Source organism: Chlamydomonas reinhardtii, chromosome 9 (genome assembly GCF_000002595.2).
Source record: "Chlamydomonas reinhardtii strain CC-503 cw92 mt+ chromosome 9, whole genome shotgun sequence".
NCBI lineage: Eukaryota > Viridiplantae > Chlorophyta > Chlorophyceae > Chlamydomonadales > Chlamydomonadaceae > Chlamydomonas > Chlamydomonas reinhardtii.
The window spans coordinates 7,930,283-7,956,127 of record NC_057012.1 but is presented as its reverse complement, the minus strand read 5'-3'; the positions used below and the strand labels follow the sequence as shown (position 1 = coordinate 7,956,127).

General features: G+C 62.6%; 3 protein-coding genes across 6 annotated transcripts; 2 read left to right on the top strand and 1 right to left on the bottom strand.

Moving 5' to 3' along the window:
• The first annotated feature begins 3,882 nt into the window (after nucleotides 1-3,882).
• Nucleotides 3,883-8,468, top strand: CHLRE_09g417401v5 (uncharacterized protein). 3 transcript variants are annotated; one of them, XM_043066401.1, is made up of 8 exons: nucleotides 3,883-3,927; nucleotides 4,185-4,357; nucleotides 4,418-4,682; nucleotides 4,769-4,831; nucleotides 4,911-5,051; nucleotides 5,201-6,285; nucleotides 6,555-6,905; nucleotides 7,004-8,468. In XM_043066401.1, the coding sequence occupies exons 2-8, from the start codon at nucleotides 4,310-4,312 to the stop codon at nucleotides 8,414-8,416; spliced, it is 3,366 nt and encodes a 1,121-aa protein (XP_042921697.1). In that variant the 5' UTR covers nucleotides 3,883-3,927; nucleotides 4,185-4,309; the 3' UTR covers nucleotides 8,417-8,468. The 3 variants fall into 3 exon arrangements, with proteins under 3 accessions (XP_042921697.1, XP_042921696.1, XP_042921698.1); XM_043066402.1 differs by having other exon boundaries at nucleotides 3,883-3,939; XM_043066400.1 differs by having other exon boundaries at nucleotides 3,883-3,939; nucleotides 4,415-4,682.
• A 64-nt stretch (nucleotides 8,469-8,532) lies between these two features.
• CHLRE_09g417400v5 (uncharacterized protein) lies at nucleotides 8,533-15,573 on the top strand. 2 transcript variants are annotated; one of them, XM_043066398.1, is made up of 9 exons: nucleotides 8,533-8,983; nucleotides 9,129-9,243; nucleotides 9,313-9,323; nucleotides 9,417-11,811; nucleotides 11,943-12,160; nucleotides 12,317-12,593; nucleotides 12,649-13,010; nucleotides 13,067-14,676; nucleotides 15,001-15,573. In XM_043066398.1, the coding sequence occupies exons 1-8, from the start codon at nucleotides 8,585-8,587 to the stop codon at nucleotides 13,919-13,921; spliced, it is 4,632 nt and encodes a 1,543-aa protein (XP_042921695.1). In that variant the 5' UTR covers nucleotides 8,533-8,584; the 3' UTR covers nucleotides 13,922-14,676; nucleotides 15,001-15,573. The 2 variants fall into 2 exon arrangements, with proteins under 2 accessions (XP_042921695.1, XP_042921694.1); XM_043066399.1 differs by having other exon boundaries at nucleotides 13,067-15,573.
• Nucleotides 15,574-15,810: 237 nt separating this feature from the next.
• On the bottom strand, nucleotides 15,811-19,872 carry CHLRE_09g417350v5 (uncharacterized protein). Its single transcript, XM_043066397.1, has 6 exons — nucleotides 19,237-19,872; nucleotides 18,938-19,075; nucleotides 17,831-17,959; nucleotides 17,656-17,714; nucleotides 17,538-17,587; nucleotides 15,811-16,792 (listed from the first exon to the last, which is right to left on the bottom strand). The coding sequence occupies exons 1-6, from the start codon at nucleotides 19,524-19,526 to the stop codon at nucleotides 16,607-16,609; spliced, it is 852 nt and encodes a 283-aa protein (XP_042921693.1). The 5' UTR covers nucleotides 19,527-19,872; the 3' UTR covers nucleotides 15,811-16,606.
• Nucleotides 19,873-25,845: the final 5,973 nt, after the last annotated feature.

Sequence of the window (25,845 nt, the reverse complement as noted above, 5' to 3'; positions counted from 1 at the left end):
AAAACCCTAAAACCCTAAAACCCTAAAACCCTAAAACCCTAAAACCCTAAAACCCTAAAACCCTAAAACCCTAAAACCCTAAAACCCTAAAACCCTAAAACCCTAAAACCCTAAAACCCTAAAACCCTAAAACCCTAAAACCCTAAAACCCTAAAACCCTAAAACCCTAAAACCCTAAAACCCTAAAACCCTAAAACCCTAAAACCCTAAAACCCTAAAACCCTAAAACCCTAAAAACCTAAAACCCTAAAACCCTAAAACCCTAAAACCCTAAAACCCTAAAACCCTAAAACCCTAAAACCCTAAAACCCTAAAACCCTAAAACCCTAAAACCCTAAATGGGGGTTTTAAGGGGTTTTGTGGGGTTTGGAAAGTGTGACATGTCAGGAAAGATGTGCTAAGCTAAGTAAGCATAAGAAAAGCTAGAATGATTATTGAAACAACTTGTGGGTGACCGTGATGTGATTTGGGCACGTAGTGTGCCCCACAGCTTCCTTGTCATCAAGCATGAGTAGGCGGGAAGGGATGGGACATTCATGGCCCCGCATACTCACATCACTGTGGCTTGCCATTCAATGTGATCCATTTATATACTGTATTGTGCTGTGTTGCATGTTGACAGATTGCACATGCATGGTGTGCAAGCACATGCTGCTCTTTCCCATTGGCACACCACACTGGGGGCTGTGCTGCCCAGCCCACCATCCAACCTGCCTGCCTCACTCACACCTGTGCAAGACCCTTTCACATCTATGCACGCACATGTTGCCTGACATGCTTGTAATGCAACCACCAGCTAGGCCTTGGTGCCAGCCCTTCAGTGCCCCATGCGGCTCTGCACATGTGCACAAGGACAGGAATGCACGTCGTGCTCACCACCTTGTAACCACACACAACATGTGTGCTCCACTCCCCTCCCCTCTCATGGGTCAGGGTCAGGTATCATTCAGGCTGTCAAGTAATGTGCAGCCATGCTGTGGATTATATGTAAATAATGGGCTTTGGAAGTGCCAGAAGAATCAGCCACAACAGGTTGGCATGTCAAGGTCAGCATGCCCCCTGCCCCTTGCCTGCGGTGGCGCAAGTTGACAACCGCTTCACTCTGGCGACCTCCAGCTTGTGCCAACCATAGAACGGCAGTCGCTATATGTATATAATCAAAAGCCGGGCCAAACGGCTGCGTGGCTGGACTGCTGCACTCACTCACGTGGCCCCTGGTGGTGAGAGCAAACAACGTTTTTTGTTATAGGCAGTTTTTGAGGACGCCGACGGCTTCAAAATATAGGTATAAGGCAATACAATAGGATTAGTTCAGGAAATCAGGCGGATTGATGATGTTGAAGGCCATGCAGTGCGAGCGCACAGCGACAGCCACAGCTGACTTTTCAAGTAATCAGCGTTCAAGTTCAAAGTGAATAAACCCCCGGAAACAGGCGGTGCAGTGTTTTTCGGCAATCGGGGGCAATCGAGCTTTCAGGGCTTTGGGGCACTGTGGGGGCACATGCAAAAGTTGACGTTATATGGATCTTATAAGTCTTAGCTACTCCTGCTGTCAAAAACTAGTTTAACTCTTACATTTGAACTTTACGGTGAACTTTACTCGCTGATGGCTCGTCATCCTGCGCCTACATACAAGCAATCGTATAGTTCACATTCCGAACTGAAGAGCAGACCAAGAGCGGCAGCTCCAATGCAGTGCCGACTAAGGCTGGAGCACAGTGCCGAATCCCCCTACTCGAGCAGGTAGGTGGGAGGGGAGGGAGGGGAGGGAGGGAGAGGGAGAATAATTACACTTGGTAGTGGCGAAGCCACTGATGACTAGGGCTGACAAGCCCTAGTGTTGGGTGAGCGCGTTCCACACGCTCACCCCTAAGCACGCCCGACACAGCAGGCAATAAGGCCCCAGTCCTGGTCAAGACTAAAGAGACACGGAGACACAAGGCTCATGCCTTCTCCACCAAAAGAAAGCACAGCAGCCAGCACGCTAGGGTGGAGCCTCAGAGGGGCAGACACAACTGCCTCCTTCACACCACACCACACGTACACACCAGACCAAAACACATGCCAGGAAAACACCGCCCGCCAAGGCCAGAAACACACACCAGGCCGCCCCGCCACAAAAGCCACCCGTGGCACAACAGAGGGAATGCAAGGTGCTTAGGGCGCATAAAGCAAGCTTACCAAGCCCCCTCAAAAGGACCAGACTGGGCCGCTCCCTGGCGGAAACCACACCCTGCATTGCTGGCCCTGGCGAACCCCCCCAGCCCAACCACAAACATAAAACAAAAACAGGAAGCCTGACCCTCTCTAGCCCACCCCCTTGCACCTGCCGAACCGTGCTTTGTCCTTGTCCCTGTCCGTGATGGCCTGAGCGGGTTGTTCCGTGTTCATACCTGCATGACAGCGCAACTGGCCGTTTACTACGCTCAAGAAAGGATTCTGTGCGCCCACTTGATCCCAGCCCTTCCGCAGCACTCCCAGTGCTGTGAAGGATTTTAAGCAACCCCACAAGTCGATCACTGCCGTGTCAATCACTTGTTGGGTGTCCGTCTGTGTTGAAGCCTGTTTTTGCAGCTGTTGCTGCGTCTGCTGCTGCTGCGGCAACTGGCCCTCTAGAGGTTATTGCAGCAGCGTTGGCTAGGCCACGGCGGCTTGCGGCGTACAGCACGCACCTCCTCCTCTCCATGGCCGCTAACGCCGCCATAGCCACCACATCCCACACTGCTTGTTGCACGCCAGTCGGGGCCTCAAACAACCACACCTGCTCCCTGGTGGGCGGGGCCGCAAGCTGCGCTGCGAGCTGCTGCACAACCGCCTGAGCTTCTGCGCACTGCCAAAACGTGTGTAGCCTGGGGCTGTCGGTTGGCGTCACACCGCATCCACACGGCGCCAGACCAGGTGCATGTGTGAGATGCGTGTTACCGGCAATGCCAATGCTGTCGATTGACACCCGCCAAGCTGTCTCCTTGTGGGCGTTCTCCCAGCGTATCCAACAAAGCCTGTCGAAGGGGGGAATCCAGCGTTGTGGGGCGGCTGCTGGTGGTGTCTCGCGCGCCTCAGCTGCATAAGCCGTGTGCAATTGACTGCGGGCTACCCCGATGTCTCCCAGCTGCATGACGGTAGCAACACGTACAGACAGTTTCTCCAGCACCAGGGGTTGCTGCATGCCAGGTACCCTCCAGCCAAGGCAAGGCATGATCAGCCGAACCACTGCCGACTCCAAGGGCGGGGCGGGGCCCAACCCAGCCTGGAGCCGTTCCTGTACTGCACGTGCTGCTGCCAGCCAGGCCTCTGGTATGTCTGCTGCAAGGCTACTTCAGGCCCTCGAGCGCCGGCTGCTCGTGTAGCTGTGTCTCCGGGTCAAGGTGCTGCCGCACCCATTCCTCCCATGCCACACCCCCAGTCGCTCCCACTGGCCGTGTTGCGCGCCATGCTGCCGCCGCTGTCAGTGCTTGCACCAAGTCACCTACATGCGCAGGGGGCGACACGCCGTGAGGCGTGTTTGGTGCGCCTCAAGGCCAGGCCGTCGGGTGAGGTCACCCTCAGGAAGGAGCGGCTTGCCCCACAATGGTGCTGCCCAGCACCAATCACCTGGCGCTGGTGGCGGCGTCCTCACCGCTCTCACAGGCGGGAGATGGCCCAAAGCCTCATAGATGCGCTGCAAGTCGCCCGGCAACTGGCATCCCATGGGTCGGACGTCAGGGCGGGCTGTGAGCATGGTCCATGGGCGCAGCGAGGGATGGTGCCGTTGTAGGCTGAGGGCCACAACGCGGTGCAAGGGTTGGTGTTGCTCCGTGGGCGCGAGTCTTTATGCAACCAAATCAATCACTCAACACGTCAACAACAAGCTTAAGAAGCTGGTGTTCACCGCGTGGAGTCAACGCGTCCAGGAGTCAGCCACGCGACCGGAGTCACCCGTGGAGCATGGTGAGCGGCACGGTGAGCACCACAGTCGGGGCCATTTGGGCTTCGCGCAGGAAGCAAAGAGTGGGAAGAGTGGTGGGCGGGATGGGCGGGATGGGCGGGTGCAATTCTGGGCGCATGCAGGGGGAGCAGAGCGGCGGGAAACCCGGGCAAGGGTATGCCGCGCATTTGCCTTCACCAGTCACCTTCACCAAACAGAGCCTGCTGCAGCGCTGCTATTTCTGACAAAGATTTCCCCAAAATGCCGTAATGACCAACAGCCCTGCGCGGGGTGGCAATCGCGGCCGGGTCCGCGGTCGCGGCGGCCGGGGCTTAGGGCGCGGTCTGTCGGCGCTCGTGCACGACGACCCAGCGCTCAATCCATTCTGGCCATACGCTCAGCAACATGCAGCTGCTGCGCCGACGGCGGATGCGTGCGCGCCAGTTTGCGCAGGTGGGTAGCGCGCGCAAAACTTCTCGCCCTCTTGCGCCGACTTGCGCTGACCTGCAGCAGGCCCGCCACCGCCGCCACCAGCGGGCCCGCCGCCGCCGCCCCCTCCATTTGTGGAGCGGCTGGGTGTCACGGGCACCGACACCGCCCCTGGGAGCAGCGGCGAGGAGCACGGGCCCGCTCATGGAGGCAGCGGTGGTCATCTCGGCCACCTACAACGCCCTGTCCATGCTGCGCGCTCGCACTCACGCGGCGCCCGCTGCAGCTGCTGCTGCCGGCCTTGCAAACGACCCCGTGCTACGTCGGCGGCTGTGCTCTGGGACACAAGGTATGAGGCTGGCGCATGTATGGGGCGTTTGGGCTGGGCGCTTGCACCGCTTAAGCTTAACTGAATCTCACCGCTTGACCCTGCAGTAATGACGGCACCGCCTGCCAACCCTGACCCACATCAGCCGGCTGCCCATGCCGACCCCCACGGTGAGTGCCATGTACCAGGAATGGGGCCTGGGAGGAGGCGCCCACGCTTACACCGCCGTTTCTCTCTTCTGCCTTCCAGGCGGCAATGGTGCCGTCCCCGACCCACAGCAGCTGGTGGGCGCTGGCCTCCTCGCCTTTGCGTTGGCAGGCGCTGTCAGCGGAGCTGCCCGTCCCGTTGCTGTAGGAGCCGCGCCAGCTGCAGCAAGCGGTTCGGCGGCAGGTAGGGTTGGCAAGCAAGGACTGTGCCCGGACCCTACTGTGGTGTCGGGCGAGCTTTCAGATTAATGGGTTGACACCGCGGTCCAAACCAGCTAAATTCAAAGTCTGATGTTCAATGTCGCCGGTTGCGGAATTTGCCCCTATGTACAGGAGCGCTAGCACCAGCAGTCATCACTGCGACGCCCCCAGATGCAGCTGACGAGGACTTTGCGCTCCCACCGTTTCCACTGGAGCCACCAGTGCAGCGTGGGCGTGGGCGGGGCAGGGGCAGGGGGCACGGGCGGGGGCGCGGGCGCACGCATGGCAGGGCTGGCACGGCCCCGCTGGCTGATCCTGGTGCTGTGGAGCCACCTCGCAAACGCCGCCGCAGCTTGGGCACGGACGAGCGAGAACGGGATGCTGTGCAGCGGCGCCGCCGGCAGGCAGGCATGAACGCAGTGCAGCAACGGCAGCACCTGGCTGCACATGCCGCAGCAGAGGCGGAGCGGCGGGAGGGCATGGACGAGGAGCAGCGGGCGCAGTACCGCGCCGCGCAAGCCGCAGCAGAGGCAGAGCGGCGGGAGGGCATGGACGAGGAGCAGCAGGCGCAGTACCGCGCCGCGCAAGCCGCAGCAGAGGCAGAGCGGCGGGAGGGCATGGACGGGGAGCAGCGGGCGCAGTACCGCGCCGCGCAAGCCGCAGCAGAGGCGGAGCGGCGGGAGGGCATGGACGAGGAGCAGCGGGCGCAGTACCGCGCCGCGCAAGCCGCAGCAGAGGCAGAGCGGCGGGAGGGCATGGACGGGGAGCAGCGGGCGCAGTACCGCGCCGCGCAAGCCGCAGCAGAGGCGGAGCGGCGGGAGGGCATGGATGAGGAGCAGCGGGCGCAGTACCGCGCCGCGCAAGCCGCAGCAGAGGCGGAGCGGCGGGAGGGCATGGATGAGGAGCAGCGGGCGCAGTACCGCGCCGCGCAAGCCGCAGCAGAGGCGGCGCGTGTTGCAGTGATGCCCGCCCAGCAGCAGCAGGAGCGCCGGGACGCGCGGGCCGCCGCTGAGGCGGCGCGGCGGGAGGGCATGGACGAGGAGCAGCGGGCGGGGGAAGCAGACGCACGCCGGCAGCGCCGTGCACGACAGCGCTTCACAGCCAGCACGGAGCGGGGTCCGGCCATCAAGCGCAGATTCGAGGAGTCGTGCGACCACGTCTGCGAGTGCTGCAACCGCTGCTTCTACAGGGCCGGTGTCACGGTCACGGAGCACCCGGTGAGCACGCCAGGGCTACTCAACCAGGTCGCTGCCGGGTGTCCTTGAAAGCTGGAATGGCTACATACACAACTAGGAAGCGGTGTGAAGTTGGCCCTGTGCTCATGGTGGGGGATGCGGCATGTATGCACTCAGCCATGTTGTGCATGGACAGTTGGAGCATGTCCTCATCCTTACTTCAAGACACTGCAGCTGCGCGTAAATGCTACATGCTACGCTCGTGGGTTACCGCATGCTCTCACCTCACTCCCCCGCCCCTGCCACTGCAGGTCGCATGCTCCACGCTGTTTCGGCTTCTGCGCGGTGCCGGCGACCTCGGCACCGACCGTGACCGGGACGAGCTAGACGAGCTGGAGCGCGGCGTTGGTGCTTACGCAGCTGACGGCGCGGTGGACGCTGACCCTGTTGGCGCCGAGGCTGACGCGGGCGGCGGCGTCGGGTTGGAGGCGGAGCTGGAGGCGGAGGAGGCCCCACCGGCAGCTGAGCCCATGCAGCAGCGGCCGCGCCGGGCTGCCCTTCGCGGCCGCACTGGTGGCTGCACTGGTGGCCGCAGCCGTGGCCGTGGCCGCCACGGGCCACACGGCCAGGCGGCGGCGGCGGGTGCTGGCGGACAGGCCGCAGCTGACGATGGCACACAGCGCACAAGCTATAAGCTGTGCTGTGCCTGCCTCGAAGCCCTCAAGCGCGGTCAGATGCCCAAAACCTGCGTGGCGAACAGCCTGGCGGTACAGGAGCTGCCGCCGCAGCTCCGAGACTTGTGCGAGGGCGAGTGGCGGCGTTGCGGGCGTGTAGGCGGGCCGCTGAGGACGCGGGCAACAGGGCAGCTGGTGATGCAGATGCGGATGCGGATGCTGGCGAGAGCAATGGCGCACTCGCACCAGCACACTCACCGCTGGCACCAGCTGTGGAGCAGCCCAGTGGGGCTCTGAGGGCGCCAGCTCGCCGCCGTTTGCGCCGGCTGGCGTCTGGAGCTGGCTTGGATGCGGTAGCAGCACCTGCCGGGCTGGCTGACGCCCCCGTGGCACGGGCGGTCCCCGCGGACGTCGCCGAGCTGCCCGGGCTTGAGGACGATGGCGTCGACAGCGATGCCGACGAGCCGCGGCAAGCCGCGGGCCGCGCGCTGCCGCCGGAGCTAAGGCTGTTTGGGCCGCGGCCCGACTGCAGCCGCGGCTGCGCTCACAACCACCAGGTCGCTGTGCCCCACGACAGCCCGGCAGGCCTCGAGCCATCTCCCGGCACCGTGCCAGGGACATCTGGCGGCGTGGCGCAGCAGCGCGCCGGCGGCAACGCTCCGGCAGCGGCGGGCCTTGAGCCGGCCAACGCAATGCGGCTGGACCGGCTCATTGCCACCGCCGGTGCACAAGGCGCGGCCGCTGCGGTTGCTGGCGCCATCGTCGGCGCTGCACTCCATCGCGGCGCAGTTGCGGCTGGGAATGTGGGCGATGGTGAGGAGGACGCCAGCGGTGGCGGCGCAGACGCGCGAGCCACAGTGGCCCCGGAGCCGCCGCTGCCGCCAGTAGACGTTGTGATGGCGGACGCCAACCCGGTGCTGCCGCGCGACGCGCTCCACACCGCAACAACCCGGGCAGGGCGGGCCGCTCGGGCGCGGGAGGAGCGGACCATGGCCACAACCATCACCACCCGCACCGGTGGAGTGCTCAGCATCCATGCTCACCCTGACCTGGAGCCGGCCGCCTTCCCCAACCTGTACCCCTACGGCACCAACCACTTCTGCACCAACCGGGAGCAGCCCATCGGCATCGCGGCCTACTTCACCAACCGCGTGCAGAACGCCGACCCCTGCTTCCAGCTGCCAGTGTACCTGGCATGGGCGGTCAGCCTCTCCGTGTACCTGCAGCTGCGCAACCAGATCAGCGTCAGCCTGCGCATCCAGCAGAACGGGCGCGCCCCGAGGCTCAACACGCTCCGCCGGCAGGTCGCTGCGCTTCACCGACAGCACCGCCGCCAGGACGCTGCTGTACCGGACCCTGCCGCTGCTGGTGAGGCAGCACCGCCCAGGCCAGCCGCTGCTCTGCTGGCTGGCGGCAGGCCCGGGCGGTGGAACCTGTACTCGGGCGGCGCCTGGCCAGCAGGAGGAGGAGGAGGAGAACGAGGCGGCGGCGGGTGCTGATGACTTTGGCAACATCGAAGCCACTGCCCGCGCCATCCTCAGCAACATCCGAGGCACCCCTGCCTACTGGGCTGACGCCGCCTCCGACCTCTTCGCCATGGCCCGCCCACCTGGTTCCTAACGCTCTCCGCCAACGAGCTGGGCTGGGATGACCTCGTGCTCGCGCTCATGCACACGCCCGGCGAGCGGGCACGTCGCGCCAAGGAGGCGCTGGGCGCAGCGGCGTACGACCGAGCGACGCCGCCCGAGCGTGCAGCCAGCGCGCGTGCGGTGCTTGGCGCAGCCGCGTTCATGGACGCATCTCCAGTGCAGCGGGATGACAGTGCGCGGCAGGCGCTGGGCGAGGCGGCGTTCCTAAGCGCAACGGCGGCCCAGCGCGAGGCTAGCGCACGGCAGGCGCTTGGCGAGGCTGCGTACAACCACGCAACATCGGTACAGCGAGAGGCTAGCGCTCGTGAGGCGCTGAGCGAGGCGGCGTACGGCAGCGCAACGGAGGAGCAGCGGCGAGATGCGCTGTTGGACAGCGTCAGCCGAAGCGAGATGTACCAGCTCATCCGCGAGAACCAGGTGAGAGAGGTTGCATGCGGGGCGCCCGGGTTGCGCGGCCTGGGTCAAAGCACGGGCACCAGCACGTGTCCTTCAACCCCACCTGCCCCCACTCAATCGAGTGAAACCGCACTCGCCACCTTCCTGCCCATCCCCGCCTTGCCAGGTCACCGTGGCGCGTCACTTCAACCACCGCTTCGAGACGCTGCTCAAGGCCATGATCGAGTGTCCTGACTACCTGGGCGAGGTTCAGGACTTCTTCTGGCGCGTTGGAGTTCCAGGTGGGTGCCGCACCAACACTATTGCCTGATTAGAGCCGCAGCAGGGACCTGGTGCGCATGAGTTGGCAGTGCAGCGCAGTGCAAGAGACACGCCATGCTGTTCCTACGATTGAATTTAGGCACAGCGCACTCATGTGCACCCCCCACACACACACACACACATACAACTGCAGCGGCGCGGCTCGCCCCACATCCACATGCTGCTGTGGGTGCGCGGCGCGCCCAACATAGACACCGTTGAGGGTATGGCCGCCGCCCCTGCCTTCATCGACCGCTACGTGTCCGCCAAGCTGCCCGACCGAGCTACCCACCCCGTGCTGCACGACCTGGTGAAGCGCTACCAGGTGCACCGCCACACCTTCACCTGCGGCGGCTTGGACGGCCCCTGTCGCTTCCTCTACGACAAGGACCCCTGCGAGGCCACGCGGCTGCGGCAGGACGGCGACCGCAGGCTGCGGCGCGGCGACACCTACATCATTGCCCGCGGTCATGGTGATGGCAGCATCGTCCCGTACTCGCCGGCGCTGCTGTGCCTGTGGGGTGCCAACATGGACCTGCAGTATGTCGGCAACGCCGCCGGTGCCGCTGCCTACGTCACTGCCTACCTGACCAAGGCGGAGACCGACGGCACGCGGAAGACGGTGCAGGAGGCGGTCGCGGGCATGCCCGAGGACGCACCGACCGCGACAGTCCTACGCCGCGCCTGCACTGCGCAGCTGAGCAAGCGCGAGTACTCCATGCAGGAGGCGGCGTGGCTGCTCATCGGGTCCACGCTCAACCTCCGATGCAGCAGCCGTTCCACCGTCAAGGTGTGCGCCAGGCCCAAGGAGGACAGCCCCGGCATCGCGGCACGCAACGCCTTCGCGGCCACTGCCGATGGCGAGCGCCCCGTCCAGCTGGCCACCAACCAGTACGACTACTACGCGGCGCGGCCTGTGGGCTCGACCGGCGCGCTTGGCGCCGCGCGGGCACTGCGCAGACCACTTGCTGCAGCGCACGACGAGGAGGCGGACACCGCGTGCGAGGTGTGCCACAGCACCGACGCGGACGCAGGCGCCAACTTCATGCTGCTGTGCTCCACCGCGAACTGCGCCTACGGCTACCACGGCCGCTGCCTGGCCCCCCCACTGGAGGAGGCGCCGAAAGGCCACTGGTTCTGCCCCCACTGCCACCAGCGGGCCGCCGTCGCGGCGGATGCCGGTGCCGCGGGCGCCATGGAGGCGGGCGCACCGGCAGTGGCGGCTGTACCGGCGGAGGCGGTGGCGGCGGCGGCAGTGCCGGCGGAGATGGAGGCGGAGGCGGTGGTGGCGGCTGCCCGGGACCAGCCTGCTGCCCACGCGGATGCTGCTGCCGGTGTTGGCGGCGGCACGAGCGGAGGCACGGGCAACATCGCCGCAGCTGCCGGCCCAACGCCGCCCGCTGCCGGGGCTTCGCGTGCAGCACGCATTGAGGCGCTCCTCGCCCACAATGCCCACCAGGAGACTGGGCCAGAGGTGATGCCCGGCAGCGCACTGCCTGCCAGCTGGGAGGACGTCAGCGTCTTCATGTTCCTGTCCGACTTCAGCGTCAGCCGCGCGCAGACCAGGGACTCGGTCATGCTCAGCGCCCCGTTCGATGGCAGCTGCCCCCAGCAACTCCGGCTCTACGTCAAGCGCCGCCCCATCAAGCCGGCGGTCCTGCGCTGCTACCCGCGCACGACCGCGGACAGCCACGGCGACAAGCACTACTGGGCGCAGCTGTTCCTGCACAAGCCGTGGCGGAGCGAGGCGGCGTTGACAGCAGGCTTTGGCAGCGCGCTGGACGCCTTCCGTGCCGCCATGCGCAACCCCGCGTTCGTGTCTGCGGTGCGCCCAGGCCCCGCCGCCGACGCGCTAGAGGCGGAGGTGGAGCGACTGCGCGCGTTGGACGAGGAGGCTGGCGGCCTGGTGCTAGACCAGGTCCACGCGGATCCCGACGCGGGGGAGGCAGCAGCACAGGATGACACGACGGCGCTGTATTACGACCCGGAGCTGCTGCCGGCACACGTTCGAGCCGCTGTTGACCAGGAGCTCGACGCCGATGGCGGCGGCGGCGGCGGAGGCCATGGTGCTGATGGCGGCGGTGGCGGAGGCGGTGGCGAGGACGGGGGAGACGAAAGGGAGGGCGGCGCTGGTGGCGGCGACGACGGCGCCGCAGTGGCCGCACAGGCTGCTGCGGCTGCAGGGCGAGACATGCCTGTGCTGGCGGCTGGCGCGCGCATGACGCGCGAGGCCTACGACGCCGGCCGGCAGGCGTTGAGCCCTGAACAGCGCGCGGTGTTCACTGCAGTGTTCCGGCACGTGCACGCAACCGCGGAGGCGGCGCGCGCTGGGCAGGACCCGCCTCGTCAGCTGCTGGAGTTCGTGACTGGCGGCGGTGGCACCGGCAAGTCTTTCCTGATCAAGCTGGTCACGGAGATGCTGCGCCGGACGCACCTGGAGGGTAAGCCGGTCGTCCTGACCGCGCCGACCGGCGTGGCGGCCTTCAACATCCGCGGCTCCACCATCCACCGCGCGCTGGGCCTGCCTGTGGAGGACTGCCGAGAGTCAGGTGCGCAACTTCTGTCCTATGCGGCGGGGCTGCGCCGATGCTCCCTGGGCCACCTCGCTCCACATAGCGCAACCCCAGCCCCTGCGCCTGTTCATCACAGCCGACCCCTTACACATGTCTCATCCCCCCAGGGGCAAGGCGCGTGCACTGGGAGCCGCTGTCCGCCAACCGGCTCCAGGAGCTGCGTCAGATCTGGGCTTGTGTGCGCTACCTGATCGTGGACGAGATCTCCATGGTCTCTGCTGCAACGCTGTGGCACATCCACCGCCGCCTCGTAGAGATCATGGGCACGCCCGAGCACTGGCCGTTCGGCGGCATCAACCTCATCGTGCTGGGTGATTTCTACCAGGTGAGCGCGGGCCTGGGCGGCACCCTCCGCCATGTCCAGTAATGTGTGGCGGAGGACCCGGCGAGGGCGAGGACGACGAATCTGCTACCTGCAACGTCCCCGCCTGCAACTTCCCAGCACTGACACCCTCGCCATCACCGCGCCCTCTGTTTGCAGCTGCCGCCGGTGAAGGCCACCTTCGTCTTCGACGGGCAGGGCTCCAGCGGGCGCAGGGCCTGCGCCGACGCGCGCGACGGCGCCGCCATGTTCTGTGAGCTGTTTCACATGTTCGAGCTCACGCAGAACCAGCGGCAGGCAGGCGACCCGCTGTGGGCCGCTGTCCTAAACGTGCTGCGGCTCGGCGTGCGCACCGGCAGCCCGGAGGACCTGCGGGCGTGGGAGCTCGCGTGCGCCATCGTGAAGGAGCGACTGCTGGCCTCTGTGTCCAGCGGCGGCAAGGCGCTGGATGCCGACTTTGCAAACGCCCCCCCATCTCCTCTCGCTCACAGCAGACGTCGAGGCGTACAACAACGCTCGCCTGAGTGAGCTCGTGAGCAGCCCGGGCGTTCTTCTGTACGACATCACAGCTCAGGACCAGCTAGTGCCGGAGCCGGGGCAGCCGGGTGAGGACATCCAAGCTGGCGACGTGCCCACCTCAGCCGACATGTGCGGAGGGCTGGGTGCGCATGTCAAGCTTGCCGTCGGCGCGCGCGTCATGCTGCGCCGCAACGTGCACACGCTGGACGGGCTGGTCAACGGAGCGCAGGGCAGCGTCACGGGCTTCGAGTTCAGCCAGGGGGCCGTGTCTGCGGTGCTGGTGCAGTTTGACGACCCCGACGTGGGGCGCCTGGAGCGGGCGCGCGCGGCAGCGGTGCGACGGCAGCCAGAGCCAGCGAGCGCCCCTGTGGCCATTGCCAGGGCCACCAGCCGCTTCTACAGCCGCTGGCGCTCTGCTGGGCGCTTACCATCCACAAGACGCAGGGCCTGTCGCTGCAGAAGGCCGTCATCAACCTGGGCAAGTCCGTCTTCGACGACGGCCAGGCCTACGTCGCACTCAGCCGCGTGCGCTCGCTTGCAGGCGTGGCACTGTCCAGCTTCACCAGCACCAGCCTGGAGAAGGTCAGCGCACAAATCGGTGCCGAGTACGAGCGGCTGCGCGCCAAGTCTGCCCTCTTCCGGCAGGAGCAGGCCGCAGCAGACGCGCAGGCGGAGGCGGCGGTCGCGCCCACTGCTGCCGCCATCGCCGCCGCCGACGAAGCTCGTGCTGCTGATAACGCGGCGGGCGTTGGTACGGTGGCAGCGGCGGCAGGGGGTGCAGGGGTGCGCACGATGGCGGCGTCGCTGTGGCAGTGGACGGTGGCGGTGGGATGGCGGCGGCAGCGGCGGCGGTTGCTGTGGGTGGCGAGGCTGTGGAGGCTACTGCCGAGGTGCCTGCAGCGGCTCCGCGCACCGCGACCAGCATCCTGCTCTCCATCTACCAGACGCACCCAGCAGCGGCACGACTGCCACCGGCGGCAGAGGCAGCTGCCTGGGAGCGCGCGCGCGTGCGCCAAATCAGTGCACAGGCCGAAGCCCCAGGGGCGGCTGTTGCGGACGCGGCTGAGCAGGCTGGTGCGGTGGTGCCGGCACTGGCAGCTGCTGCCGGGGCGCGTGGGAGGGCGGCACGCGGCGGCGGGCGCGGCGGCGGAGGGAGCGGCGGAGGGCGGCAAGGCGGGCGCGGCGGAGGGCGGCAAGGCGGGCGCGGCGGCGGGCACGGCGGTGGGCGCGGCGGCGGGCAAGTGACCCAGGTGGCCGGCCACAGGCGCCCGCGTGATGAGCCTGATGCTGGGGACGGCGGTGCGGACCAGCGGCCTGCGCGGCGCACACGCACCGGTGATCCCGCCATGGCTCCAGCTGCAGTGGCCGCGGCTGCGCCTGTTGCAGGAGGCAGTGGCAGGGGGCGGGGGTCGCCAGGGCAACACTCATGTCCGGCGGGGCCGGAGGCGTGGCGCTACTGCAGGCAACAGTGGCACGCTGGCTTCCGGCACGCTGTTCCCTGGCTACAACGCCGCAGCAGTCGCATGGGATGATCCGCCGTATGACTTCACGACCTGGTCGCGGCTCCTGCTGCGCGTGCACGGAACGAATGTGTCGCACTCGTGACTTTATATGCCGCTGATCGTGGACGCGCTGCTGCCGCCGGGCGTGGCCAGGGAGGCCTTTCCGTTCCGCCGGCCCAACTACTGGGGCCAGCTGGTGCAGCTGGTACGGGCCGGCATCAGCGCAGGGCAGCTGCAGCTCGACCACGTTTGGGATATCAGCGCAGCAGACCAGGAGCAGGTGCTCAGCACCTGCCTGGGCCCCATATCTTCCGGGATCTGCGCCAAGATGGCTGCCGACTACGCCATTGGGGCGCACGTGAACATCAAGGACCTCATGGAGCAGGCGGCGGCGTTAGAGCAGGCGGCGGCGGTGCAGCAGGCGGCAGCTGGAGCAGGCGGTGACATGCAGTAGTAGAGGGCCAATGTAGAATGGACAGCGTGACGGCGTGACGGCGGGTGAGAGGCAGGGACGAGGATGGGCAATGATGGGACCATAAGGCAGCTGGATGCAGAAGGCAGCTGGAGAAGTCGTGTGAAGTCAGACGTGGATTGGGGGGCACGGACACGCGGGTGCCCCAGCGAATGTAATGGACACGCACTTGTGCGCCGATGCAAAGGTCCCCGGGACTCTCGGCTGCGACTAAGCAGTGACACATCGAATTGGCATATGAATTAAAATTGCAAATGTGCACAAGCAAGCGAGAATGCGCTGCAAAATGAGAAGTTCACGCGGTGCAACGCGGCCCATGGCCCCTCCCCCCGGTTCCCCGCTTTGTGCAGGGTTCACACGCGGCCACCATGCGTGCCCGCACATCCCGTTACTTCCGCCGGGGCTCAGCCCTTTTTCCAGCTGTACAAAGCTGACACCCCTTGTTTGCAGGGGTGCGTGGTGATCAGCTAAACATCGGTGAGCGGACGCTATGTCCGTGCGTGGCAATCGGCAGGGCAGGAGGTGTGGAACGTCGTGGTGATGGTGACGCCCCAGGAACGCAGCGCATTGATCAGGGCCGCACGCCTGGTCCGCAGCACAGGTGTGGTGGTGGCGCCTTACCTGACGTCCGTAGGGTGTGCACTGCGCAAGGAGCAACTTGGAGCTTTCGAAGGGTTTTGAGCAGCAGGGCTGAAGCCCCCATGGAAGGGAGGGGCGGGCATTCGGTGCCAAGGCACCTAATCACCTAGGCTGACGGGCTAGCAGTTGACGTAGTTGGCATTGAGTAGTACAGTCGAACATGCCTAACTTCGTTGCACAAAGTAAGTTTCCCGGCGTTATAAGGGCCCACCGGCCCGGGCCACTGGTACAGGGACAGGATAGCACGCATGCTCGTGCACACCACCTTGTAACCAACAACAAAAGCTAAACGTACGGTACATGGATGTAAGATATTCAGGGCCCGAGAGCTGTACTCGCACTTACTCGTGGACTGAAGAAAGTATGGACTCGCGAGGTCGCTTCTTGCTACGGCCAAGTTTTCCCTGCTGCCTATTTTTCATTTAATACATGGTGCTCGCGGTTTGTGCCAGTTTGGCGCTTTTTGTCGACGTAGGCAGGCAGGCAGGCAGGCACGGACAGGTGCAATCCTGGGGGGGGGGGACCAATCAAAAAAAAGTCAACCACTTATGGCCCAGCTATATCATCGCATGCCAGCCCAACACCGCAAGCCCAGCTACAGCTACAGGAGCTAACAGCCCGAAAACCGCCTGATACCGAGCAGGATGCCTGGATTGCCCCCCCTGGATCGCTTCACTCAGGGGGCTCAGCCCAAAAATAGGCTCACCACTGTACAGGTGGATTCGAGTGGCAGTTATTTATATCCATATTGCAAGCTCGGGTGAGCAATGTTGTGCTGTGTTATCTGTACAGTAAAGGACCCTGGGAGCTGTCATAACCCCAAAGGCACAAAAGGTGCATGTCGAGTCTCTGCTTGTTACAGCACCTGCACCTGCACCAGCACGCACACATGCAGCCCCAAACACCTGCACCTGCATCCGCCGCGTTCATGGCACAGTCCAAACATTTCATGTAAACATGTTGCATACAATACATTTTAAAAGTATCAAACAGCATGCGGGAATGTCTAGCCATGGCTTGCAAGCGCTCGGCAAACACCAACATGACCCTGCAGCAGAGTCGCCTGACAGCTATCCCGCGCTATGGCAACCTTCAGAGCTTGTTCCCCGTCACCGCGGTCGACAGTCAAACAGTCACACACACCCTGCTTGCCCCTGCTGTGACGTTTGCCTCCTGCCCCTCATCATGCATCCCGCTGCCCTTCTACCATCCGAGAGCAGCACACACAAATGAACGAAGTTCATTTGCCGGAAAGCTGCATACATCACGGCATACACTGACATTTAAGGGCTCCTTCCAATAATGCAGAGGTACCTTTTAATCCTGCATATACTGTATTTCATAGTCCTTGCGCCACCACACAGCCTCAACATAGTTACCAGGCTCACGAATCCAGTGCAGTGGTGCTGCGATTCTGTGCATGCTCCTGTACTTGTCCACAGCAACCTTGCAACCATTGAAGGAGCCATAATCATCAACATAGATGAGCCCACCAGGAGCCACCTGTGTGAGGAGAGTCACACATTCAATTTTGTAAAATTGAGTTATCAAGTGACAATCATGCAGATGCCCAAGAGTTGCAACAAACAAGGGGTATCAGTTTGATATCAGCTGGAAAATGGGCTCAGCCCAGGATAGAGCAAGGGGTGTGATGATGGGTAACAGTGATATGAACATCACCCTTGCAAGCCCAGGGCAGTGGGTGTGGCAAGGGCTGTGAGGGGCTGGGAAGCATGCCAACACCATGCCCATGGCACCACCACACCTTGTCCCCAGCTTTGCCATGTTGACAACTCAGCCACAACAACATTCCACACATGAGTCCTTGTTACCCTAAGGCACATATTCCCATCCTCCGCAGCACTGCAAGCGGCTAGCCAATCCTTGGGCGTGGGACCCCGTGCTGCAACACATTTAGGCAGGCTTGGTGGTTCAGGTGTAGCATAAACTTTTAGTATTCTTGTGGCATGCTGCTTGTCATTGACATACTATGCCTCGTAAGGATAAGACATGTAGTAAAGTCATTTCATACACTGCCTCTGCAACCAGCCTGCCCTTGTGTACTTCTCTGACTGCTGTTTGCACATGCATTGTGGGCTGCTGCAGGTTGCAGGCAGCATGCACAGACAGGGGTGTGCTTTGCTCCGGGGGCTCAGTGCAAAAAGTGCAACGCTGAAACTGGCAGCTGTTGGGTGGTGTGTGGTGTGTGCTTTACAACCACCCAAACAAAGGTATGCCAGGTGCATACCTTAGGGTACAGGTAGATGAGTGCCTCCCAGGTTGAGATGTACAGGTCACCTGAACGAAGTGAGCAAAGTTGTCAATGCTGGTAGAGGTCAGGCCAGGATGCAGGCCCACATACGCACCGTCCAGGCGCAGGAATGCAATGTGATCCACAGGAGCTGTTGGCAGTGACTCATTAAACCTGGTGGGCATGCAGGGTGTTGTTTTCAGGGAGCGAGACATTATATTTCCAACTGTATCAGGGAAACTATGCTGCCTGGTAACTTGGGGCAAAGCAGCATTGCCTTTTGTACGCACCATCCAGGAATAAGCTGCACCAACTTTGGGTCATCAACTCCATGCTTGGCAAAGTTGGCTTTGACAATGTCCACTCCAGCAGCAAAAAGACCCTGAGCACCAATGTTGGTGGTGCCAAGCGCATCCTCCCTGATAGTGGGAAGAAGGGCATTTGTGTGTTGACAGAACCCCAGATAACCCCACAGTGTGGAAGACCTGCAGAAGACCTGCTTCCTCATACTTTGAATGAAAGTGATTGCCAAACTCGCATGCATCATGCTTGCTTGCAGACTTGCTTTTGCAACTGGCACATGCACACGAGGAGGCCGGCACCGTGCCGAATATGTTCCCCTCACTCATGCGGCCGAGTCAGCTGCTCGGACAAGTTGCAATGCCTTTTATATGCTACATGTATCCTAAACGTCAGTAAATAATAACGTTTGCGAACGGTCCTGCAAACAGATGTTATGATAAGTGCTTTGCGCCAACGGACCCTGCAGCTCCAGTACTTTGCTCAATCTAATATTTTTTTACCATCAAGCCTGTGAAAGTGCGACTTAGGCCCAAAGCGACCTTTGGAGACTGGCATTATTGTCCTAGAGTCGGGATCGCGAGGAGGCCTCCTCTTCGTCCAAGTGTCCTAACATACGCCGCGCTTAATCAACCGACGGCAACAAAGGATGCTGAAACTCGTGCCCTCCACGGCAACATTCTTTCAATGTGGGGACAGACAGACTAGTCTGGGCCCCTGTCTAACTTTCTTTACGTTCTAACATATACAATAGTAGATTCAGCTAGTCTGCTGGCTAAAATACACATATCGGTTTGGTCAGTTGCAGGTTTGGGCCCATGCGTGCTTGCCCGGGTTGTTCCCCAGCCCATAATATATTTTGGCCCCCCGCCTTCACAGACTCCATACACACACTATGATACATGCCTCGTATGCATTGGGGTGGAATTCGCGGAGGTCTGGGGCTGTGATTCTCCCTTTTTACCCCCTCAGTAATGCCTGCACCCTAGCCAGCGTCTGTCCGACAACGTGCCCAGAGATGCCCGTGTGTACTGACTGGCCCCAATGTGTGCATTTACATACGTATTTCCAGCCCTTCCCGGCAAACTCCCACTCACTTGACAGGCTGCGGGAGGCCTTGGAATGAGTCGAAGCCAAAGTACCTCCTGCCGCATGGATCCCAGTCCTTCATGACGTTCGCCATCATGATGCCACTGCCGCCCATGAAAACACCTGTCTCGACGACGTCGCCCGGCCTGAGGGTGGGGTGCGCGGGCAGGTCCATTGCACCGGCATGCGTGAGTAGCATGGAGGCTTTAGATGATACCAATGCCATGCTACACCTACACAATGTTAGCTGGACCTAGGAGTGTAACTCGAGTGCGAAAGCTAATAAAGGGCGCAAGATCGAACTCACACGGCAAGGATTGCCTCACGCAGCAGATAGAAGGTTGAAATGAGCCGTGGGCGTGAGACAACACTTAAGCCAACAGTGTGGGCGAAGTAGGTGTTCGCGAAAGCGTCATCATTCAGTGCTGTGTAGAGTTGCTGGTTCTTTGGCGACGTGAGCAGAACCGTTTGGTCCTGTGGACAAAGCCGGCACTTGAAAATGCTGGAGTCGCAGATTGTGGCAGCAGTGCGCAGGTGCAAGCCCGGTGTGCTGGCAATGTACCCCGACTGGATAAACTGGGCATGGTTTCCAGCCATGGCAGGAGCATTCGTGGCAAGTAACAGGAGAGAAATAAAGAGTATCATTCTGTGTGCTTGGCCACCGAGGCCCTCAAAGGTCGGGGTCACCACGCACACTCAGAGCGGAAATAAACAAGTAACAGCCCCACAGCATCAACACGACTACAGAAGTGTGCTGTATTGACTCCCGTTGGGTTGGAAGAGTTAGATGAATGAACGGTAGAATGACCGCAATGGGTGAAATGGGGAAAGCAGCAGTAAGAATGCGGGCTCGCACGTTATGTAATGCTAATCGTCTTTCATGTGCAAAAGCACAGATCGATGAACGAGATTTGGCTCTGAACTGCTGCGATACATATTTTTGAGATTGCGTCAAGAGGAATGAAAAGCAAGTTCATCATAGATGAATGGGACCTCCCACATCATCGTTTCGGGTTTGTCGACGACACCGGCGGAAAACACATGGGCCAGAAATCTCATCTGACAGCCTTAACAGTCTTCCTTCAGCAACCTAAAATTTTAGTCGGGGGCGGTAACATGATAGCCGCGTGTTGTGTGTTCGCTATCAGAAATGGGTGTGCCGCAGTTGAGGGGTCGGTCGTGGTCCGGCGGGTTTCGGGAGCCCATCCCAATGGCGGATTTCGGGACAGTTCCGGAAGCACCCCGCAAGCATAACTAGGGGCCAAACGCAGCAGTACGAGGCCCATATGTGCGCGTTATGACGTAACAAGCATAAACAAAGCGTGGGAGTGCTAAGTTGCGCGTCCTGGTGCGGACATGTCGTCCCATGTCCCCACAGTCGACGCATGCGCACTGCCACGGCTGGGCTCTCTAGCGCTGGTGCGCATGAATTTACGTCTAACAAGGCTGCCAATGCACATTGTCCATGCGGCACGCGGTAGAGAGTTGAGCGCGGGGTGGGCTGGGTCGAGGGGATTTCCTCGGATGGATGGGATCCCGCCTGTGACCGAAGTCTCATAACAGGACCGCTGATGGCACAGCGTGACAATGCTCGTCAAGAGGAGTCGATTGGCACCACTTTGGTATTTGATGGAGGGGTTTTAACCCCTCAACAACAAGGCTTTGTCCGTGGGGGGGTGGGTCGGTCATTTCCTTATGAATGCAGATGTTACATTCCCTTAAGGGGGGCTTGGGGGATTTCGGGGCATGGGGTCTGGCACTTTGTTTCCTACCCCCCCCCCGGTCTGGAGACACTAAGGCAGGAGCCATGACCGCAAGCACGGGAACCACCGCAGGCACACACAGCAGAGTGCCGGCACACCCACCCCAACACCACGCAAACGAACCGGGCCCCGGGCCCTATGCCCTATGCTACCCGACTACCACATCTGCGCACCGGACCAAGTGGCCGTGCGCACGGGCTCCACAACAAAGCAGACCAGCTACTGCATGGGAAGCACCGCTGGCGCATAACCAAACACAGGCACACACGCACCAACACGCTGCCAAACCGGGTACACTAGAAGGGCCCTGCACGCCGCGACCTCGAGCATCTGCAGCACCAGGCCCCGTGGGGTAACATTACAACCGCGTGTTGTGTGTTCACTTGTCAGAAATGCGGTGTGGGCAGTTGTAACAGGTGCTCCGGTGTGGCACACTTGCGGACAGCCTAGCGAACTATGGGGCGTGCCCGGTTCCAAGCTCAAACAAGAACGGCCGGGTGGCCGCCGTCTTACGTCTGGGCACATGGTGGATTGTTGACACAGCCACAGTTGACACATGCACACTACCACGGCTGGGCTGCAGCTGCAGCACCAGGCCCCGTGGGCACGCGGGAGGGCTACCGTCCGCCACCCAGTCCCGGTCTCAGGCGCAGACTTCACCACGGAGGGACCGCAGGATCAAAGTGCGCACAGTCAGTGCTCGTATCCAATTTACGCGTTGAAATTTGCACCAAATCCGCGGAAGGTGGAGAATTTGGGGGGGGGGGTTGGGGCCGCGCTCCTACAAAGTGTAGACGTTTTGGCGCAGATTTGGCGGTATCTGAAGACGTTTTGGGGGTTTGGGGGCTTGCCCCCTTGGGAACATTTTACGGGCGTAGATGCCGCGGGAAGGGTTCATCTAGTTCATCTACGCTCCGTAGACGCCGCTGGCCTGAGGGCATCTACAAAATACGGGCACTGCGCACAATGCCACGACAGCACACCCCGTAGTGGTCACTTGCATCCCCCAGCGCCTGCTGCAGGACCGCCTCGATGGTCACACCAGGGCTGGGGGCCTCATCGAAGTCAGCCAGCAGGGCCGTGACTTCCGCCGCGGACAGGACGGCCCCGTAGGGTCCCGTAGTCGCCCTCGCCACCATCCACAGCAGGGTCCGGACCCACCTCAGCCGCCCAAGCGCCACCGCCAGGCTCGCCGCCACCAGCGTCAAGCGGGCCTTCTGCAGCCAGGGAGCTGTTCGCACGCCCCAGCAGCGCCGTCGGCCGCTCCAGCCAACAAAGGCCACGGCCGCCGCCCAGCCGGCGGCAGCATGAAACCAGCTAACTCTGCAGGTCCGCGTATTAAGTAGATACTTCAGTCTAAGATGTGCAGCGCTCACTTGATAGGGATGCCAGCCCGCGCCTGTAGGGTGTCGGGGAAGAAACACTTCTGTAGTTATTTGTAAACCCGGGCGGGCCCGCCCTGGGGACTCGATGCGACCACTATGGCTTCCACCCCTTCCTCCATGGGCGAGCCAACGCGACGAGAAGAATGCGACTGCGCGAGCACACGCTAGTTTGACGGAGGTGGCACCTTGTGGCGGCGGCGTTAGCTGCATAGGCGGGACCTCCTCAGGGTCGGGATTCGCGTCCGCTGCTTCTAGCTACCGTCGCTGCCCCAGTGTCGCTGCTGCTATTGCAGGGCTTGCATTTTCCAGGGGTAGCTAGGCCGCCGCCGCTGGCGAGAAGGGCCCCAACCACGTTCTCACGGCATCCAGGGGCTCAAAAATGCCTAGTTTCTAGCGTTTGGGGGGCTCCACCCACCCCCCCCCCCCCGGGAAGGGGTACTTGTCGAGATGCGGGGACCGTATGCAGCCCCACGCGGTGCGTGTGCCACCCCGGAAATGACCAATCTTTCTCGTCCGAGGGCCTGCATTGTGGCCCTTTTCTTGCCGCTCCCTGAAGATGCAAGCCGTTTGCCGCTGCCGCCGCCACCTCTTCCCCTCGGGCCGCTGCCGATCGCGGCTTCCCGCGCAGCCGCACCAGGCCATGCTCCATGGCGGACCGCGCCGCCATAACAACCACATCCCACAGACACGCACTGTTGATCGCCCGGTGGGGCTTGCACCAGCCAGAGCTGCGCCTGGCTAATGGGTGAGGCATCCTGACCGTGCACGTTTATTTGAGCCACCATGGCTTTGGCCACCGCACAGTACCAGAAGTGGTGATGTTGTGGCATGGGCGGCTAGGACCGCCTCAGCGTTACCATGGCCCCAATGCCGGCAGCCACACGGCTCGCGCTGTGCCGCTGGCATATGGGAGTTGCCTTGCAGCGGCACAGCATCGATGGCTAGCCGTTGCAGCATCTTACACTGGCGATGCTCCCAGCGCACTGTCTGCCACAGTCACGCCAGCCTGCCCTGGACGCTGTCAATCAAGCGAGGCTGCCGCTGCCCCCGGCAGGTTCTCGCGGAGTAGTAGGCCCTGTGCTGCGCGCTCTTAGTCCTTGTGTAGGCCAGCGCGCCGAGTGGCGATGCCGTCCAGCTGCATGGACATAGCATGGACATAGCCATGCGAACTGACAGCTTTTACAGGGGCCGTGCCAGACAGGAGCAGGGGTCGTATCTTGTTTTCGGGGTGATGTCTAGCTCAGACAAAAATGGCCGGGTGGCCGCCGTCTTATGTCTGGGCACATGGCGCGGCCTGGGCCTGGCGGCGGCGGCGGCGGTGGCGGTGGCGGTGGCGGTGGCGGTGGCGGTGGCGGTGGCGGTGGCGGTGGCGGTGGCGGTGGCGGTGGCGGTGGCGGTGGCGGTGGCGGTGGCGGTGGCGGTGGCGGTGGCGGTGGCGGTGGCGGTGGCGGTGGCGGTGGCGGTGGCGGTGGCGGTGGCGGTGGCGGTGGCGGTGGCGGTGGCGGTGGCGGTGGCGGTGGCGGTGGCGGTGGCGGTGGCGGTGGCGGTGGCGGTGGCGGTGGCGGTGGCGGTGGCGGTGGCGGTGGCGGTGGCGGTGGCGGTGGCGGTGGCGGTGGCGGTGGCGGTGGCGGTGGCGGTGGCGGTGGCGGTGGCGGTGGCGGTGGCGGTGGCGGTGGCGGTGGCGGCGGTGCAGGGCCTGGAGACGGCGGTGGCGGCGGTGGTGGCACCGCGCCTACCGGCGGCAACAGCAGCGGCCACGGCGTTGGGCCCGGTGGTGGCGGCGGCACGGGCGGCCCTGGGCCCAGCGGCAGTGGCGGCGCGCATGTTCGGAGCAGAGGGGGCGGGCAAGGCCACGTGGAGGAGGACAGCGAGGCGCCGCCTTCAAAGCGGCGCCGGCGCGCAGGTTGAGACCTGCCGGTGTTGTCTGGTTAGCGACCTGTGCTGACGAGGATGGCGTAGCGGGCAGTCAGCTGCAGCGGCAAGGGTGTTGAGAGGTTTTCCTTGCTGTCTGGTTGGCCTGCTGCCTGCTGCACTAGTGCTTGATAGCTGGGCGCGACTGGGCACATATGGCGGGCGGTGCCTGTACAAACCGACCCCGGCTATGTCCGGGAGATGAGGCTAGTATCGGAACCTTCGGCCTCAGACGGAGGACGTGGCGTGGGCTCAGCCCACTTTTCCCTTGCGAGGGAGAGCCACCTTTTCTTGTCCATAGGAATTCGGACGAAACCCGCCCCAAACCCGGACCAACAAAGTCTCGCCCCAGACATTAGCCCCCGGGAGGAATGTCTAGGAAACGGTCAAAATGGCCAATTAATATCTGGAGACATTACGGTAAGATAGGAGCCAGCCCTTGCTGGGCATGAGGACGGTGCGCACGACCGCGCAATTGGACGGGGCTGGCTCCGCCGTGTGGACCCGCGCTGCCTCCAAGCAGTCGTGTGGGATGTCCCCCAACAGGCAGCCTCGCTCGGCCTCCAGCGCCGCTGGCGGGCGTCCGTGGGGGCCAGTTTGGTACGAATCCAAGCTGACCAGTCGACTGCAGCACCATCAGTGGGCCGTCCATCCCATCCTCGCACAAGGTCCGTAATGGTAGTGAGCTGGGCACAAGCGTGTAGCGCTCTGTGTCGGTAGCACCCTCCTGTTTCTCGGGCTGTCCCTCGCCGTCTGCCACTGCGTCCGCCGGCATAAGCAGTGGTTTCCCCCAGAGCGTGTGCACCAGGTCAGGCGTACAGTACTTGCACCGGTGGCAGCCAGCCCAGGGCCATGACCGTGCGCTCGATGTCGCTTGGCAGCGGCCGTGCTGGGATGACGCTGTTTGCACCTGCCTGCTGGCACCCCTGCCAGGGCACTGCTGGGCGCAGTGACAGGTGGTACTGGCTGATGAAGGGGATGTAGGTAACATACCATGGCTGAGGCTGGGGTATGGTTGGGGTGTAGGCGTGGGCGGCCAGGCGAGCGGCCCAATATGCTGATCACTCACACGTTGCCTGATAGGCAGCACTCTGAACCCACCTGCTGTGGGACGGCCGGACAGCAGCTATATCGGGATTCCCGTCAGGCACTGTTCAGTTGCCTCCAGAGCCAGCTTCTGGTCACCACTCACACGTGTGGCCAGGTGTTCCACCTCCTGGGCCACATCCTCCGGGAAGCTGGGCCACATCCTCCTGAGCTGCCATTCTCCATACTGGTATGCCATGCAGGGGCGGGGGTAGAAAGCTCAGGTTCTTACCCCATGCTCAAGATTACAGAGCTTCAGGAGCACTACGCACGTACTTTCAGTTTATTCAGGGGGTGTCTGGTGAGGAAGTCTGGGCCGCCCAATTTGGGGGGTCGATCCTTGTCCCTGGGGGTCCGGCGGGTTTCGGGAGCCCATCCCACTGGCGGATTTCGAGAAGCACACCACAAGCAGGATTAGGGGGCCAAACGCAGCACAACGGGGCTCATATGTGCACGTTATGACGTAATAAGCACAAAGATCGCGGTCTGGGTGTGCTGATTCTCGGTCGGCGGGGCAAGATTGCATTGGTTACAACGCAGTTTACGAGCCAGTACGAACACCCTGCTCTGGACCCCAGGGGCGTGCCGCCTGCAACGCCGTCGGCCTACTCTCGCTCTAGTAGGCTTGCTCTCATAGGACGCTCCTCCCGCCATACCGAACATGTTACTAGGTGCCATCACTCCACCAGTGCTCGTATCTTGTAGATGCCCTCAGGCACCCGGTATCTACACATGCGTAGATGACCCTGACCGCGGCATCTACACTTAAGC

Coding starts and splice junctions, on each gene's coding strand:
- CHLRE_09g417401v5 (XM_043066400.1), top strand. CDS start 4,310: ATGCAGCTGCTGCGCCGACGGCGGATGCGTGCGCGCCAGTTTGCGCAG. Junction 4,683..4,768: donor GCTGTGCTCTGGGACACAAG/GTATGAGGCTGG, acceptor TTGACCCTGCAG/TAATGACGGCACCGCCTGCC. Junction 6,286..6,554: donor TCACGGTCACGGAGCACCCG/GTGAGCACGCCA, acceptor CTGCCACTGCAG/GTCGCATGCTCCACGCTGTT.
- CHLRE_09g417400v5 (XM_043066398.1), top strand. CDS start 8,585: ATGCACACGCCCGGCGAGCGGGCACGTCGCGCCAAGGAGGCGCTGGGC. Junction 8,984..9,128: donor AGCTCATCCGCGAGAACCAG/GTGAGAGAGGTT, acceptor CCGCCTTGCCAG/GTCACCGTGGCGCGTCACTT. Junction 12,594..12,648: donor GGCCTCTGTGTCCAGCGGCG/GCAAGGCGCTGG, acceptor TCTCGCTCACAG/CAGACGTCGAGGCGTACAAC.
- CHLRE_09g417350v5 (XM_043066397.1), bottom strand. CDS start 19,526: ATGGCTGGAAACCATGCCCAGTTTATCCAGTCGGGGTACATTGCCAGC. Junction 17,960..18,937: donor GGCCTCCCGCAGCCTGTCAA/GTGAGTGGGAGT, acceptor TCCCACTATCAG/GGAGGATGCGCTTGGCACCA. Junction 17,588..17,655: donor TGCATTCCTGCGCCTGGACG/GTGCGTATGTGG, acceptor CACTTCGTTCAG/GTGACCTGTACATCTCAACC.